This window comes from Musca domestica, unplaced genomic scaffold, assembly GCF_030504385.1.
Source record: "Musca domestica strain aabys unplaced genomic scaffold, Musca_domestica.polishedcontigs.V.1.1 17, whole genome shotgun sequence".
Lineage (NCBI taxonomy): Eukaryota > Metazoa > Arthropoda > Insecta > Diptera > Muscidae > Musca > Musca domestica.
Window position 1 is genome coordinate 11,267,594 of NW_026712230.1, and position 19,120 is coordinate 11,286,713.

Sequence of the window (19,120 nt, forward strand, 5' to 3'; positions counted from 1 at the left end):
AAGTTCCTCACATTCGTAATATGCATTCGACCACAATGATATTTGGTACCAGATATCTTAGAGCTCAGAAATACCTTTATATAAAAGGTTAATATGTCTCCGTCAAATTTAGTAAAAATCGATTCAGAATTTGATATGCCTCCCCCATATATTAGTTCCTTCTGAAACCAAATTATAACTGCTCTTAAGCCAAATGATCTACTTCAAATAAATTCTTTTGTTACGGGAGCTTTACTAAATATGCAGAGTGGTGTAGGGTATCATATAGCCGGCCCCGTCCGACTTTTGACTTTTCCTCACTGGCTTTTGCATGAAAGACGAATATTATTCTCAATATATTTTTCATTCTACATGGGTGATCTCATTAACTCTTGCCCCCTTAAAATTCCCATGCTCCCTCAATAGATCCAGACGAAATGTCGCACAGTGTATTTTCAGAAACAAACAAATATTTCGTCATGTCTGCATCCAGAAGCATATCAACAAACAGCCCACAAAACACTTTTAAGCTTTGTGTCATCACACACACAGCGCACAACATTAATGTTTCATTTCTTTCATGCGTTATTTTTTCTCGTTTTTTGTTTCGTTTTCCCTTTTCATTATTTTTTTCGATGTGCAAATACCGGGATAGGGGTTCGCACGAAGAAGATAATAGATTTTTTTTATTTTTTTTTTTCATTCTTTGGGCTCCATAGAACGTTAACGTTGCTTGCAAACTGAATATACCAAAATTCAATCAGTCTTAGAACGAACATCAGGCGAAGCGCACATCCCAGTTGATGTGCGTTTTTGTCCCAAATTATAAACATTAAGCATCATCAAATAAATAATATATAATAACAATAAAATAAAAAAAAATCGAAAAACATTAAATCATCAAGATGTGTTGTTGCACGGTCAGATGTTGGAGTTTATTCCTGGCCTGGTCAAATCTAATTGGCTGTGTTATTGGTTTTATTCTCACCGTGGCCTTGATATTCGTTGGCGCTAATAGCGAAATGCAGGGTAAATAGACAAAAGAAAATGTTAATTAATTGAAAAAAAAACTTTAATTTGTTATTGTGATATAAGGCATTTTGAATGCAAGCAAAAAAATATTAAAAAAACAACTTGTGTATATCAAAAAATTCTAACGTTGCAAACATATGGCAAAGTTTCACCAATTTCTTGCACACGTTATAAGAATATATGTACATATCATAGATGTTTATATATGTACATATACAGTTATTTAATTAGTATTAAAATTTAAAATGAGTTAGCCACGTCCCACGTCATAAGCCTATCCCTGGATTATAATTATTGTACTCTAACACGAGATAACAAGGACCTAATCAACAGTTTATTATCTACTGACATTGTGAGTGTGGCGCCCAACTGTATGTCCTTAATGTGTTTGAAAAAATGTTTTTGAAGTAAAAATTATTATTTTTTATCCAATATATATATTTACATCAAGTTAAAAAGTTTCAGTTCGTGTTCCAATAGATATATAGCCTCAGAATTTGGCATATGAAATCGGAAACTTACAAATAACAGTTTTTCGGAATCAGTGCATTTTAAGTATATAGTAATACAGTAATATAGTGATACAGTAATACTGTAGATAACAAATAAAAACATTAAGTTTGGCAGGGCCGCCCTTTTAATACCCTCCACCTTTGGGAAAAGAAAACATTTTTATATAAAAATATCTGAACTCAAGCGTGTTTTTACTTTAAACTTCATGTACCAGCAAGACCATTTGGATAATGCAGAAAAAATTATAAAAAAACTATAAAGTGAATGAGGCAGTTATATGAGGTCATACCATCTATGGACAATTTTTCACTTCAAGGATTTTCATCTATCAAATCCTCCAAAATACCAAATTTGAAACAATTGTGTGCGTAAATGTGACTAAGATTATCAAAATGCCAAGTGTAGGTGGGTATCGTTAGTTTCAATGTTCTGCCGCCAAAAATGTGGCAAAAATAATCAAAATGTACCATTAAGGGGGGGCTAAACGAAAACGTGGACCTATACATATTATGTTCCGCCACAGGAGCTAGAACCTATTACGGACTACAAATACCAATTTTTAGACAAATCCGTGGAAAAATGTGCAAAAATTATCAAAATAACGAATATTACCTGCCGATATTCGATATTTTTATTATTGTGGACCTATACAATGTTTCGCCATACGAGCTAGAGCCCATTATGACCCACAAATACCAATTTTAAGACAAATGTGGCAACAATCGTCAAAATACCAAATATCGGGAGGTACCTTTATATGGGGGATATACCAAAACGTGGACATATACATACAATTTTTCGCCACCAGAGCTAGAAAACATTATGACCTACAAATACCAACTTTTAGACAAATCCCTGAAAAAATGTGGTAAAGAATCGTCAAAATAGCGAATATCGGAAGGTACCGTTATATGGGGGCTATACCAAAACGTGGTCCTTTACATACAATGTTTCGCCACACAAGTTACTACCAATTATGACCTACAAAGACTAATTTTTTAGACAAATCCGTGAAAAAATGTGGCAAAAATCATCAAATACCGAATCGGGAGGTACCTTTATATGCGGGCTATACCAAAACGTGTACCGATAAATCTCATTTTCAAAACCAACCATCCTAGACATAATACAAATTGTTCTGCTAAATGTTGATGCTCTACGTCAAATAATGTGGGCTATATCGAGATTTCAACAGCCAGACTGGCGGACATCGTTAAATTGACTTAGAATTTTATGCTGATCAAGAATATATATACTTTATGGAGTCTATGGTGAATATTTAGGGATGTTACAAACGGAATGACAAAGTTAATATACCCATATCATTTCCAAGGTGGAGGGTATAAAAATAAGGAGAATTTTTTAGGTCTCAAACGACTTAACAAAGAGGTCCTTTAAATCTTTTTTTTATTTTATGGTTGGTGGGCAAAAACTTCATCGTAGGAAGCCAAAATATCCTACAAAATTATTTTTCACAAAGTTCTACTGTAGGTCCTAGAAGACGTCAAGTGTCTAAATGCTACCTAAACACCAGAAATTCCTATACATGTGTATTGTGCACCAAATGGTTAATAAAAGCCCGAATTGAATGGATTTTGGCACATATGAACGAATTTATCCTGGAAAAAAGTGTATCCAATTTGGTGAACATCGGTTAAGATATAGCTATGGGTCCCATAAATATATGTTTCATCCGATTTTGCATTTTACTCCCTCACATCCGTAAAATACCTTACCGGTTTTTGTTTTGCTCAATTTAATTTTGTCGCGTAGTGTTTTTATAATTTTTATGAAATGCAAACGTATTTTTCAGTTCTTTCAAATATCGTACTTCACTTTTGGCAAACACAATTTTGTCCTCTCCCCATTACACATCAAATTATTCAAGTTCCCCCATCGAATTCTAAAGAGTTGACGTGCTTTATGTACTTTTTTTCACACGTTATTAAATTGAGACAAATTATCCAATAAAATTGTTTATCCGATAAGCATTTTGTCACCCAAATAGTATTCTACGTAGAATTTTTACAAGTGAAAATCAAATTAAAAATATAAACACAATAGGTGTATTATTAAGGAATTAACATTAATTTACATATGTACACAAAAGTTTTAATACTGGATTTTTATTAATCGCAAACTATCACTCAAACATTCAATTTATGAAGAATTCCAAGTCACGTTGCGAACTTGGGATTTGTATATCAACTGTGAATATTAGGTTTGAACAATATCTCAATAAGTTGCAGAAATTATTTCGAAATCTTATTCGATAGAAAAGTTTGATGGAAAAGTTCAGTAAATGAAAACGAGTGAGGAGAGCAATTTCATGTGAAAATAAAAAATATTTCATTATACCTAGTATCCATAGAATACAGCGTGCATTCTAAGTATGGGTTGTGGAAATCCCAAGTAGATTGGATTTGACTCGGATCAAACGGGGTTCTTAGCCCAAAAATGTTTTTATACATCATATATATTAAAGAAAGTTCTGTTAGTTACTATCCAACATACCAAAAATACAATACAGCTTGAAAACAATATTATAAAAATATAATTTTTCAACAATGCTTGAGAAACACTTATGTTCCACAAACATTTCTCAAGTCTGTCCCTTGTTGACAAATTAGTTTTGATTTTTTGTGAAAATTGTCAGCAAAAAAATTATTTTCTTTGGCAAAAAACAAAATCACGCGAATTTAGCACCCATTTCTGGACCGAACCCTTAAGGTGTGGTTGAATAATAAATCCGGGAATCTTTCACATAAATTATTCCAATCCCATTTCAGTTTGGAAGCATCAAAAAAGTTGCAGGAATTCAATAGATGTGAAGTCTTAGTGGAAGAGATGCAGAAGTTCAAATAAGGGAGAAGAAAACGTCAGGGTATCAAGGCCACATGAGGCAGTGACTACTGGGATTTCCATCAAGAAAAAAATGTTAAAAATGATTAAAAACTAAAAAAAAATAATATTTTATACTATTACATAAATAAGCTTATTATAACATTATTTTTGTAAGCTTATTCTACAATTTCAAGTATAAGCTTATAAATAAGGGTTCCGTTTCGATTATTCTATACTTGTTATACAAACATTTTTCAATGTTTTCTCAAGATTTTCTCAAGCTTAAGGCTTATGTTCATAAGCTTATTGTAATATTATTCTCAAGCCATTTTGGTATGTTGGGTACGCTTATAACTCAAAAACCGATTCAGACAGATTAGGAATTGTCTCTTGTCAGAAATGGATAAAATCCAAACAATTTCGAGAAAATGTGAAATTTGAACCTTTTCATTTTGACTTTTGAAATTTACAATAGTAATGTTTTATATTTCATGATTTTTTATACCCTCCACCATACATAGTATGGAGCATGGTACAATGAATTCAAGGTAGGGCAGAACTACCATATGATTTAATTTTTTTTATTTTTCTGGCTTAATAAGTCAACTTCATTTGCTTATGTGTGTGTCTTCTTTTCAATAATAAAAAATTATACAGAAAATATTCAAATTCGGGTGTTTTCAAAATGCTTATTGCAACGAATGCATCGACAAAATCTACAGTTTTTGTCGCGAAATAAACCATAAGAGATATATAGAACATGATATTGAAAAGAAATTTTGACCATTCATTCAGTTTTCGCGGTTTTAAATTATTTATTCAAAATCAATGCAACAAGTTGTTTGCTTTTTTATTGTTTTGATAGTAATTCTGACATTACAAGCCAAACAGGTAGACCTCTATACTTGCAATTTTTTCAAAGTTGACCTACCTTCTCTTCATTGTGCCATGGTATGGAGGGTATATTAAGTTCGTCATTCCGTTTGGATCTCATCGAAATAATCATTTTAGACCCAAAGTATATATATTCTTGATTGAGACGATTTAGCCCTGTCCGTCCGTCTGTCCGTCTGTTGTAATCACGCTACAGTCTAAACGAATTAAGATAGGAAGCTAAAATTGCACAGATCTCTCTTTTGTATGCAGGCAGGTCAAGTTCGAAGATGGGCTATATCGGTCCACGATATCGTATAGCCCCAATATAACGGTACCCCCGATATTCGGTATTTTGATGAAGCTAGCCTCATTTTTCAATGGAATTGTCCGAAAATACGCTCAAGTAGTTCCTTGTGAGTACTTTACCCCCTGAGAGAGAATTGTCTATATAGGTCCACGATATCGTATATACCCCATACAACGGTACCCCCGATATTCGGGTTTTTGATGACTTTACCCACATTTTTCAACGGAATTGTCCGCACAAGGAGTTCCTTTCGGGTACTTTATACCTCCGTAGAGAATTATCTATATATATCCACGATATAGTATAGCCCCCATATAACGGTACCACCCGGTATTCGGTATTTTGATGATTTTAGCCACATTTTTCTATGGGATTGTCTGAAATTCCACATAAGGAATCCCTTGTGAGCATTTTACCCCCTGAAAGAGAATTGTCTATATAGGTCCACGATTCGTATATCTCCCATATAACAATACCCCCTATATTCATCATTTTGATGATTTTACCCACATTTTTCAACGGAATTGTTTGAAAATCCACACAAGTAGTTCCTTGTGAGTACTTTACATCCTGAGAGAGAATTTTTTATATAGGTCCACGATATCGTACATCCCCAATATAACGGTACCCCCCGATATTCGGTATTTTGATGATTTTACCCACATTTTTCAACGGAAGTGTCTGAAAATTTTAAAAGAATTTTTAATGGATTTTATTTTTTTGAAAATTTTCTAATTCGTTCCAAATGGTGGAGGGTATTCAAAGTTCGGCCCGGCCGAACTTACTGCTTTTTTACTTGTTCCTTGTTGACTTACTATTTTCCAATGTAGTTTTGACAGGAGATTGATAGAGAAAAATAAATTCCATTCTTACGGTAATGCATGTAAAAGAGTAATTATGTTTGACATTCTAATATCATTCTGCCCTCAATTATGGGGTGGACAAAAGTAAATGCCACGCTGGACGGTATTCTAAATGTTGGAAATACAAAATCCAAATTACAGCTTATTTGAATGGAAAAAGTTAATAATTCACATGGGGCTATTATAGATGTATTCAAAATATCTAAAATAAATTGTGCCACTAACATAAGTCAGATCTGTGATTTATTATGTTTTAAAAAATATGCAATAATGACTAAAAGTAGGGGCCGGCAACGCGGCCCGGACAGCTACTTTACTATACAAAAGAACCTCAATACTTTGAGATATATCTCGGAAAGTTTTGTGTAGAGTTTTGAACTTTTATAGGGATCGTGAATTATCATTTGTTTATGCCGGTCCAAGTTTTTGGTACAGTCTCCATTCTTTATTGGTTTCCAATTATTTTCGACAATTTTTATTTATTTATTTATTTATTTTTTTTTTTATTTAATTTTTTTTTTTTTTTTTTTTTTGGTTATTTTACCCTCCATTGATATTAAGTTTGGCATTTCGTTGTAACGCCTCGAAATGTACATTTAAGATCCCCACAGAGAATGTGCATAAAATAATACTTCGAAATAGCGATGTCCGTCTGTCCGTCGGTGGAAATCACTATAGCTGCCGAACAAAATGAAGTAGGTAGATACTCAGGACTTTTGGTGTTGAAAATTGTCTATATATAATTTATACAGGAGGTTTAATTTATGGGCTCTACTCAGAAAAACGCACCTGCACTGAATTACGAAAATGTGTTCTGCGCTCTGAGAAACAAAGATAACAGGTTAATTCCAAAATCGGCTGGAACCGTCGAAATACATAAAATCAGTTCAATCTAAAAAGAAGTTTTAGGTAACATTCATGTATCAATTCTAAACAGGTCAGAAAAAATACATAAAAACTATGAAATATTTTCCGGCAACATTGATACAAACATTGTTATTTTCTTGATATGTAATTGAAATATAGATTTTCTTTATTTGGTGACCTACAGAAAAATTTAAAATCAATGGCCTTAACTAATTCAAAGACTTTGATCCGAAACTAAGGGTCCATTCCAATAACAGTTTAGATGCCTATTGCACCAACGTTTTCCACACTGCCTTTCTCGGGTGTTATGAGGTTTCGGATAAATTCCTTATTTAGAATTTAATCGGGAAACCAAGGAAAATCATTCTTTTAATATCCTTCAATCGACAATGGGCGATTGATCCTTTACTGTCAATCTCTGCGTTACTATTTCTATTCCATATAATAACCTCTAATTTAAGTCGAATATTTATTTCCCATACATTCATACAGGTGTTGGTTTGCCTGATGCGTCAGTGGAAGTGGTAAGCATTGGAACATTGTCTTTGAGCAACCCATCCACATCTGTGTTTTGGGGGCCGGGTTTGGTATTTTGCGAAGTTTTTAGTTAGTAAGTTAAAAATATTCTATTTTTTCGAATCTTGAACCCTATGTGGGGGAGGTACCAGAAGAAATGGTCCGATCTCTACCATCTTTATAAAAGATCTTGTGTTGATGTAAATATTGAGATGTACCAAGTCTGAAAGGAATCAGATTTTAATTTCACATTTAATGTTCAAATTTTTGACCCTTTGTGGGCGAATTACCAGAATGAGTTTTGACCATTTTCACACATAACCGAGCACTTATGGAAATATTAAGGTTTTTCAAAGTTGGAAAAAAATCGGATTATCTCTATTTCTGTGCAGTAAAATGTTTTTTGAAAATTTTGTCTTTTGTGGGTGAGGTACCAGAAGGAGGCCGATATTTCCGAACTCGATATAAGTTAGATAATAATTTTACGATCAAATCAGATATTCCCTTAGAGAGTTATCGAGCACACCAGCCAGCAGACGGGCATATAGACGGACATCGCTAGATCGACTCCAAATGTCCTGAAACGGATTTGGCCCAAAGAGATCTAGGGTATAAAACCGTTATTTCGCTGTGCCACGTTTTCGTCGTATCAAATGATATATACGTGGTACTCTGATACATGCGATAGCCCTCCTTTTGGTACTCCTTGTATGTCAAGGTCACGTCTTTAATGAGTTGCCTAATTGTTTGGATAAACCCCTTGACATTAGCTGCTTTAGAGAAATTAAAATATTGTCTAATTTTCAAATTCAACAAAATATTAAATTTAAGTTGTCCAAAGATAACATTGCTCTCCCTAGGAGCTTTTAAGAGTTATCTCCCAATATATTTTAATGTGACATCATGTATGTTTTGTATGCATGTAAATGTAGGCGCCTGATAATGAATTCTAATGTAGAATAATTCGCCCATTAGAAACATCCTCCCAAAAGTGTCTATTTGCACGATTATTTGCAATTTATTCAAAACAAGTGCGAAATTACAAAAAACAATATTCTCTCTACCCAAATGTGTGTTAATTTTTTTAATAATATATATTGTGTATACAAATTTCTTTTGTTCGCTGACTCATAATTAAATTCGTCGCAAAATATTTCATTCTTTGGCGCCATACTCATACAATCGAATTCTGTGGGAGATTTAGGCTCAGTTTGGGCAACGTAGGAAATTAATACAAAAGGGAAGTTAACAAATATTTCCTTTTTATTTTTTTGTTATATACTCAAATAAACATCGCAATTTTCAAAAAAAAATATTCGCGTCTACATATACATTTATGTATGTAGTTATAAAACTTATAGTATCAAATTTTATTGTTGAATATTACTTTCATTCGCCTTGAATTCGGTTTCATGTTACTTTAATGAGTCAATTCGTAAAGAGGAGAAACAATATTTGAGAGAAAAACGAATTTTAATGACAACTTTTTTTCACCAACATCTCGCGCAATGGGGGTATTACGCGGCAATTAGGCACCAGTTTATAAAAATTTTCTGCTTTGAAGAATAGTTTTAATTTTAAAGTAATTTCAAATCAGTGTGTCCCTTTATGTAGGGCTATTGGCATGGCGAATTTTTTGAAAGTTTGCATGTCTAGTGCATCCACTCAATTTAGAAATATGGACTCCATAACAGCAATATTTAGGAAAAATATAAGATACCGATTAGAAATAACTTTGCCAAATTCTATCTAGATCGGTTTAGATTTGCACCTATATTTATCCGATTTTAAGTTTATTGTGCACAAAGTGGTTAATATCAGCCCGAATTAATTAATTTTGACACATTCGACCGAATTCAAACTAGAAGAATGTGTGCCATATTTGGTAAAAATATGTTTAGACAAAGCTATAGGTCCCACACATATATCTTCGTCCGAATTCACGTTTATTGTGCACCAGAAGTGTGATATCAGTTCAAAGAGATGAATTTTGGTGAACATCGGTTCAGACATAAATGCCGCTTTTAAATTTCAGTATAGTATATACCTCCCATATATTAGTTCCTTTAGGCTTCATGTTATAACCGATCTAAAGACATGATACGCATTCAAATACGATCATATACATATGATCTTTTTCACTGAAATTCCATATATAAACAATTTTATACCCTCCACTTTGGAAAAGAGGATATTAAATTTGTCATTCCGTTTGTAACATCCCTAAATATTCGTTGTAGACCCCATAAAGTATACATATATATTCGTAATCAGCATACAATTCTAAGTCGATTTAACATATAAGCCCATATAACGATACTCACCGATATTCGGTGTTTTGATGATTATTGCCATATTTTTTCACGGATTAATAGGTTCTACCTCGTGTGGCGAAACATTGTATGCATAGGTCCATGTTTTGGTATAGCCCCCATATAACGGTACCTCCCGTTATTGGGCATTTTGATGATTTTTGTTATCTTTTTCAGGTATTTGTATAAAAATTTGTATTTTTAGTTCATAATGGGCTCTAGCTCTAGTGGCAGAACATTAAATATTTAGTTCCACACATATTACGATCCTAGTCACATTTACCCACGAAATTGTTTCTAAGTTGGTATTTGAGAAGATTTGGTAAATGACAATCCCTGAAGTATAAAAAATATAGGGGAGTACTGTTATATGGGGGCTATACGATATTGTGGACCTATATAGACGATTCTCTGCCAAGGTATTAAGTACCCACAAGGAACTCCTTGTGTGGATTTTTAGACAATTCCGTTGAAAAATGTGGGTAAAATCATCAAAATACCGAATATCGGGGGGTACCGTTATATGGGGGATATACGATATCGTGGACCTATATAGACAATTCTTTTTGAGGCGGTAAAATGCCCACAAAGGACTCCTTTTGTGGAATTTCAGACAATTCCATTGAAAAATGTGGCAAAAATCATCAAAATACCGAATACCGTGGGGGTACCGTTACATGGGGGCTATACGATATTGTGGACCTATAAAGATAATTCTCTGCCTAGGTATAAAGTACCCACAAGGAACTCCTTGTGTGGATTTTCATACAATTCCGTTGAAAAATGTGGGTAAAATCATCAAAATACCGAATATCGGGGGGTACCGTTATATGGGGGCTATACGATATTGTGAACCTATAAAGATAATTCTCTGCCGAGGTATAAAGTACCCACAAGGAACTCCTTATGTGGATTTTCAGACAATTCCGTTGAAAAATGTGGGTAAAATCATCAAAATACCGAATATCGGGGGGTACCGTTATATGGGGGCTGTACGATATTGTGGACATATATAGATAATTCTCTGCCGAGGTATAAAGTACCCACGAGGTACTCCTTGTGTGGATTTTCAGACAATTCCGTTGAAAAATGTGGGTAAAATCATCAAAATACCGAATATTGGGGGGTACCGTTATATGGGGGATGTACGATATCGTGGACCTGTATAGAAAATTCTCTCTCAGGGGGTAAATGACTCGCAAGGAACTACTTGTGTGGATTTTAAGACAATTCCATTGAAAAATATGGCTAAAATCATTAAAATGCCGAATACCGGGGGGTACCGTTATATGGAGGCTATACGATATTGTGAACCTATATAGATAATTCTCTGCCGAGGTATAAAGTACCCACAAGGAACTACTTGTGTGGATATTCAGACAATTCCACTGAAAAATGTGGCTAACATCATCAAAATACCGAATATCGGGGGTACCGTTATATGCATGCAGACAAAAGAGAGATCTGTGCAAAGTTTTAGCTTCCTATCTTAATTCGTTTAGACTGTAGCGTGATTACAATAGACGGACAGACGGACGGACAGACGGACGGACAGGGTTAAATCGTCTTAGAATTTTACGCTGATCAAGAATATATATACTTTGTTGGGTCTAAAATGATTATTTCGATGAGTTACAAACGGAATGACGAACTTAATATACCCTCCATACCTTTTTTGGTGGAGGGTATAAAAAAGGGCTCGAAAATATTTCCTCAATTTTTTGATTAATTTTGCATACAATTTCTTCAAATTGATGCATTTTTTTTCAAAACAAAAAAATCCGATGAAAACAAGTTACAAAGAAATTTTAAAAGATAAATTAAAGAAAATACAGATATGGATATGCTTATATGAAATGATTTTACCTTCTTAATTTTATCATGCCCCGTCCCAACCCATTACTAAATTTAGTAATTTTCGTACATGTTATAGTAAGCATGTCAAAATCGCCTCCCCAACTAAAAGCTTCGCATTCACAGTGATCCAGTGAACCTTCCTGAACAACCACTTTCACATTCCACCTTATTCCATTCACCAAAAACTACATTGTATCCCTATCCGTTTAAATTCTAAATTCTACCAAATTATTGTTCGAAATTCCAAGAAACCCTTTGGTTCGTCAATCCTAAATAATATCAAAGACCCTCACTCCCAATCTCAGATTTCCACCTCAATTCATTCCTCAAAAACCAAATGTAATACCATTTAATACTTTTCGTACTTTTCACACCCTACACCTCAGAATATTATGTCTTTGTGCATTTGTTTGTAACATGGAGAAGGAAGCGACTTTTGAGGATCTTCAAAGAATCACTTTTCAAGTCGATTAAAGCATGTCTGTTCGTCCGACAGACAGGTCTGTTCTGTGGACAGACCATGTGAACAAAATGCTGGTCGCATTTATTATCCGATTGAGATGAAATTTCCCAAATAATATTTGTTTGGCCCAAAGGCGAACCCTGAATTTTGGCTCATCCGAACGAAGTCGGCATAAAAGCTAGTAAATAAAATTTGGTGAAAATCGGTTGAGATATAGCTATAACTCCCATATATATGTTTCTTCCGATTTGGTGTTTAAGTCCCTCATCGGATCGGATGTGGATATAGCACCCATGTATATCTTTATCAGATATCGGGTTTAGTGTGGACCATATGGCTAATATCAACCCAAATGTGGCTAATATCAGCCCAAAATGGCTTACATCAGTGAGTTGTGGCAAATCCGACGGAATTCAGCATAAAGTATTTGGTGAAAATCGCAATAGCTCCCATATATATGTTTCAACCGATTTGGTAGTAAAGTCCCTCACATGCGTAATATGCACTCCACAACAATGATATTTTATACCGGACATCAGATACAGCTCGAAAATACCCCTTCCAAATGTTATCTATATCGGTTATGATTTTTATGTAGTTTCTATACAAATCTTCATCCGATTTTACGGTTATTGCTCACCATTTATGTAATTTCATCCCAAGATTGAATAGATTTCAACCTTTACCATTTGGTAAAACTCGGTCCGATATATCTTGCTCCAGAAATATATATATAATCCTTCAAACGATATATAATCCTTCAAACGAGGCACATAAATTCCTAATATAAATTTATTGTTACGTGAGCTTTAATAAATACACATAGTGGTGTATGGTATCATATAGTAGACACCACCCCCCACTTTTGTCCTTCCTTATTGGTTTGGTATGTATTCTCAAATCTTCCTCCAAATATAAACCCTACATACTAACAGTGACCATAATGATAATAACAATAATAATAATTTCAAACTCTCTTTTCAACCAATGCTAAATTATGTACTATTTCGTACATTTCGTATACTTGTAGTACACATTTCCAAAACCACATCTTTATTTCAATTCCAGTAGTGACTCCAATACCAACATATCTAATTTCCAGCTCAATTCATTCACCTAAAACCAAATTGTATCAAATTTAGTCAATTAGTACAGACCTACATATCAAATTAAATTTGTATGCAAAATTTTAGCTATGTTTACATGATATCAAATTGTATCAAATTTAGTTCCTTTCCTACAATTGTAGTTCGAATTTCCATTTATCCTACACCCAATTAAGAATCCATATTCCAAATTTCCGATTTCCAGCGATATCCTTTCCCCCAATGCCGTACTAAATAAATACTTTTCGTACATTTTTAGTACACAATTGCAAAACCACCTCAAATTTTGTTAGAATTTAATCCAAGAGGTAGATTGCAGAATGGTCTGACGTTTATTGACCGTTTACTTCCTCAACTGAATGGGAGCAATCTAAGAGATAATTAAAATTGGCTTGCTCTCAAATTTATTCACAAAGAATTTGGTAGAAATTATAACATTTTGTTTTTCTTTTTTAAACAGATGAAAGGCAGGGAATGTTTATTCTGAATATTCTTATACCATGCATCGTGTGTATCATCAACATAGTTTTGTATGTCTTGCTGCTGGTTGGCATCTATCAGGTATGTTATTCAAAATTAAAATAAAGATACAATGTATTTGAAATGGAGGATGGGCAGATGTCCGTATTAAAATGTATTTTTCTTTATTTTCTTCTTTGCAGAAACGTCATCGTCTAATGGCCGTTTTTGTCTATACCACAATTGTTGGCATTGTCCTTGGAGTTATTGTTCTGATTGGCGTTTTCATATTCCTATTAATTATTCTTAAACACGAATTTGTGTATTCAATTGTGGTGCTCGTTGTCGGCCTTATTTGTATTGGTAAGTGTTAAGAGGAATAGATTAAGAAATTTGAAAATTTTGAAAATCCCTGATGATGACTATCGAAGATAGTCGAAATATCGGACAAATAAATTAATATATAAAAAAAACAAATTCGTCTGTTTTTTTTTAAATTCTGACCTCGAGCCAAACGAAAAACCAGAAGAAAATAGTTTGAAAATTCATAAACATAAATATTTGAATATTTTCGATATACTGAAGCTGAGATATTGACAATGTAAAAAACAATATTTACATTCATATTTATACTCATCATCATTATCAACATCATTATTTTTAGCTTATTGGTAATGCAGAGGCCTTGTAGGTTTTGAGTTTGTTTACAATACCTTGTAACGGGGTTTTCTATTAATCTTGGCACATTTAGTTTTAATATAATTTATTGAATAGAAATTTCGATTATCACTCTGTCATCGTCTCAGCTAACGTAACGATTCATAATATCGAAGATACATTTTGAATTCAAAAGTGTTGACTAAATTTTTTATACCCTCAGACATATGGCTAGAGAGGGTATATATCATTTAATACGGCCAAAACGTGCTTCATCGATATAACGGTTGCAAACCCTAGGTCTCTTAGGGCCAAATCCGTTTCAGGACATTTGTAGTCGATCTAGCGAGTCCGCCCGTCCGTCTGTCTGTGCGCACGATAACTCACGAAAGGAGTATCCGATCCGATCCCAACATGGTACCTCGTAATGTTATTATCAGTCCGATATTTTCAAAAAAAAAAATATTTTACTGCACAGAAAGAGAAAAGATAATCGGATTTTGCTTCAACTTTGCAAATCCAAATATTTGCATCAGTGCTAGGTCAGGTGCGCAAATATACGATATCGGTTAACTCCCTTAAGTACCTGCCCCACAAAGAGTCAACATTTTGAATATTTATAACTCTTATAACATGTGATGTAAGAGTCCGATTTTCTTCAAATTACGCACCTCACAATGGTACCTACCCTATAAAAAGGATAAAAATTTTGAATATCCATGAAACTGATTAAACACGAAATTAACATTTAAGTCCATTCAGACTTACCACATTCCAATATTTCTATCAACACAAGATCTGTTATAGAAATGGTAGAGATCAGACCATTGCTTCTGGTAAGGGTCAACATTTAGAATAACCAAAACGATTTTAAAATCCGAAAAAAACATCCGGTTCTCTTCAAATTTCACACACCTCATAATTTCCAGCTGCAGAAGATCTGATTTTAAAATGGAATATATCGGAATATTCCTTCTGGTAACTCCCCCACATGGGGTCAACATATTGAATATCCATGCTATATCATAGACAGTAGTACCAACGTGATCCCGCAGCGTCAATTTTCTGTCCTAGACAGTATTGCCAACAGCGAACTACAAATATGGAAAAATTTTGGTGAATGATATCGGTAAAATCATCAAAATACCGAATATATGGAGGTACTATTATGTTGGGACCTATACAGCTCATTTTCAATACCAAAAGTCCTGCAGACCAAACACACATTTAAGTAAAACTTTATCAATCTTTTTCAATTCGTGGTTTCCACAGACACAGGCAGATGGACGGAAAACGTTAAATCGACATATAATTTTATGCTGATCAAGATTATATGCACTTTGTTGAGTCTAAATGTATAGTTCGAGGAGTTACAAACGGAATAACCATATACTTAATATACCCTCCATACTATGATGTAGCCAATATAGTCCAAACTTGAGGGTGAGATAAAAAACTGCAACAAAGTCAAACGACATAATTTTTAATTTTTTTTATATTCTATTGAATGAAAGCAAAAATGTCGGAAATAGCAGCAAATTTTAGAATAAGTTTAGATTTATTCGAATTGGTCACGTTTGACACGAATTATGGCCTTCAAACGGCCAATGAAACCGTCACACGCTGTCCGAATGTTGCTCTGCCGTATTTTGGCCCATTCCCGGCGAAACGCTTGCTTGAGGTGAAAGACACTTTGGTATTAGTGCCAAACTTGGATTCCAAAATTCTTCAGACACAATAGTCCAATGGATTGGTATCCGGAGATTTTGGTGGTCATTGTGCGCTGGAAATGAAGCGAGGAACTTCATTTTGTAACCATTCTTGGGTGGCGAGTGCTGAGTCCTGTTGGAATGTCCAAGGTCTGCGGCCAAAATGTTTGCGTGTCCAAGGCTTTAATACACCCTCCAGAATATTTTCGCAATAATATTCGGCATTTATTCAGATGCCACGGTCGATTAATATGAGCGACCATCGGCTGTTATGGCGGTCCACACTATCACCATGGCCGAAAATGCACATTTTCAGCTGACCCCTTTGGCAAGTAAACACGATAATTTTGTTTCTCTACAAACTGATGGACAACGAATGTTTTCTCATCGGAGAAAACCAAATTCGGCAGTTCACCACTTTTGGCCAAGCGAAGGAACTCTTTAGCTCTTTTGAGTCTATTTTCTTTCTGTTATGATGCAAGTTCTTGCACTTTTTGGAATTTAATGGCTTTACCCCGAGCTCATTTTTCAATATTTGCCGAATGGAATATTGCGATATGTTCAGCTCGCGTGCCATTTTTCGGCCACTGCGGCGCGGGTTTTGTTCAAGTCGCTTTTTTACTTTTCGTATCATTTTCCAGTATCACGGTTACGAGAGATGGTACGAGAAACAAATGATAGACACTTGTGGTTTTCCAGCCAAATATAAAGAACTCACGCTTGAATTCAATCACGAATAATTTTTTTTCTGGAAAATTCTCACCAAAATGCTTTTGTACGCTTGTAAACAATATAATGAGCTGTCGAAATGACAGCAGTCTGAAGTTGCTTGCAGTTTTTTATACCCTACACCACAAGGTGGTCAGGGTATTATGTCTTTGTGCATTTGTTTGTAACAGGCAAAAGGAAACGAGATAGACCCATAGTTCCTTTTGATGATCTGCATAGAATCACTTTCTGACAACAACATTTGTTTGGCCCAAGGACGAACCCTATTGAAATTGGAGATAATCGGTAAAAATTTAGATATAGCTCCCATATATATCTTCGTCCGATTTGCCTTTTATTGTGCATCAAACGTGTAATATCATCCCGAATAGTATGGAATTTTGCACATGCAACCAATTTAGGCCTAAAAATAAGCATGCCAAATTTGATGGAAATCGGTTTATATATAGCTGTAGCTCCCATATATATTGTTCATCCGATTTGTTATTTTTGTCCTCCGCAGCCGTAATATGCACTCTGTAACAACAATATTTGGGGAAATATATCAAATGCAGCTCAGAAATACCTTTGCCAAATTTTATCGAGATCGGTTTAGATTTGGATATAGCTCTCATATATAACTTCGTCCGATTTACCTTTTATTGTGCACAAAACGTCTAATATTTGCCCAAATGGGATGGAATTTGGCACATACGACCGAATTGAGTCTAGAAGGTAGTATGCTAAATTTGGTGAAGATCAGTTCAGATATAGCTATAGCTCCCATATATATTGTTCCTCCGATTTGTTGTATTTGTTACCCACAGCCGTAATATGCACTCCGTAACAACGATATTCAGGGAAATATATCAAATACAGCTCAGAAATATCTTTGGCAAATTTTATCGAGATCGGTTAAGATTTGGATTTAGCTACCATATATATCTTTATCTGATTAAGAATTAATTTTGCACCAAATGGGCAATACAAGTCCGAATTTAAAAGATACAAATGCTTCGGCGTATTTAGTCCTTTAAATTTTAAATTATAATTATAATCATAGGGTGTATGATTGAATTCTCCCATAAAAACTTTTACTTGTTATGTGGAGCTCAACTAAATTAGCCAAGTGGTGTAGGATATCATAAAATCGGCCCCGAACATTGACTGTCGGCATAACAGACTGATACTTTTTAACTTATTGTCTTTTTATTTGAATTAATTAAAGCTTAACCATATACCAATAAACTTTAGTTCAATATGAAAGCGCCTAATGTGTAATTATATATTTCGTTCATAGATAATATCTTAAATTATTTAATAATTTTGTTAATAAAATATTTCCACCGTTTCATTGCAGGTATTGAAATATTGGCCTTCTCACCCATCTACATTCTCTATAAGAGAATACGCAAAGCAAATTCCGTTCCTGAACAGTATGGTTTGAGCACAAATCAGCCATTGTATAAAACTGATTATAATTAATATGTTATTTCGCATGCATTTATACCTCGTATATAAGTTTTGTAAATTATTACAAATAAACAACAAATAAATGAATGATGTTTTCAATTTGTTTTACTTGTATTCCTGGTTAGGCCTTGAAATAAAAAAGCACTAAAGAAATGTCAAAAGTCTAAAGAAATATCAAATTTATCTTAACACCGAATGATCAATTCAAAATCTTTTCCTACTCTTTACACCATATTTAGTGCCGTTCAGTACTTCTCGTCAAATATTATACGCTTTCGCAGATCAACCTCTTTCTATAACAAATTTCAATGTTCCTCTTTTTTCCATTCGTCTAAAACAACATTGTACCAAATTTATTACCATACCACCGTATTTGTCACACATGATTCACATACGAAACTCCAAATAATTTCAAATACTGGGTGAGATAAAAACAAGTAAAAAAGCAGTAAGTTCGGCCGGGCCGAACTTTGAATACCATCCACCATTTGGAACGAATTAGAAAATTTTCAAAAAAATAAAATCCAATAAAAATTCTTTTAAAATGCTTAAAATATGTAATATAGGAAGGTGCCGATA

At 34.0% G+C, this 19,120-nt stretch overlaps 1 protein-coding gene across 1 annotated transcript; it reads left to right on the plus strand.

Annotated features, from left to right (window-relative positions):
- The first annotated feature begins 823 nt into the window (after positions 1 to 823).
- Positions 824 to 18,635, plus strand: LOC131801720 (uncharacterized). Its single transcript, XM_059120658.1, has 4 exons — positions 824 to 1,008; positions 13,996 to 14,096; positions 14,198 to 14,357; positions 18,429 to 18,635. Exons 1-4 carry the CDS (start codon positions 885 to 887, stop codon positions 18,551 to 18,553), a joined length of 510 nt encoding a protein of 169 aa, XP_058976641.1. The 5' UTR covers positions 824 to 884; the 3' UTR covers positions 18,554 to 18,635.
- The last annotated feature ends 485 nt before the right edge of the window (positions 18,636 to 19,120 follow it).

Excerpts from the sequence above, each read along its gene's own strand:
- LOC131801720 (XM_059120658.1), top strand. The coding sequence starts at position 885 with ATGTGTTGTTGCACGGTCAGATGTTGGAGTTTATTCCTGGCCTGGTCA. Across the intron at positions 1,009-13,995 it reads CGCTAATAGCGAAATGCAGG|ATGAAAGGCAGGGAATGTTT; the intron begins GTAAATAGACAA and ends TTTTTTAAACAG. Across the intron at positions 14,358-18,428 it reads TGTCGGCCTTATTTGTATTG|GTATTGAAATATTGGCCTTC; the intron begins GTAAGTGTTAAG and ends GTTTCATTGCAG.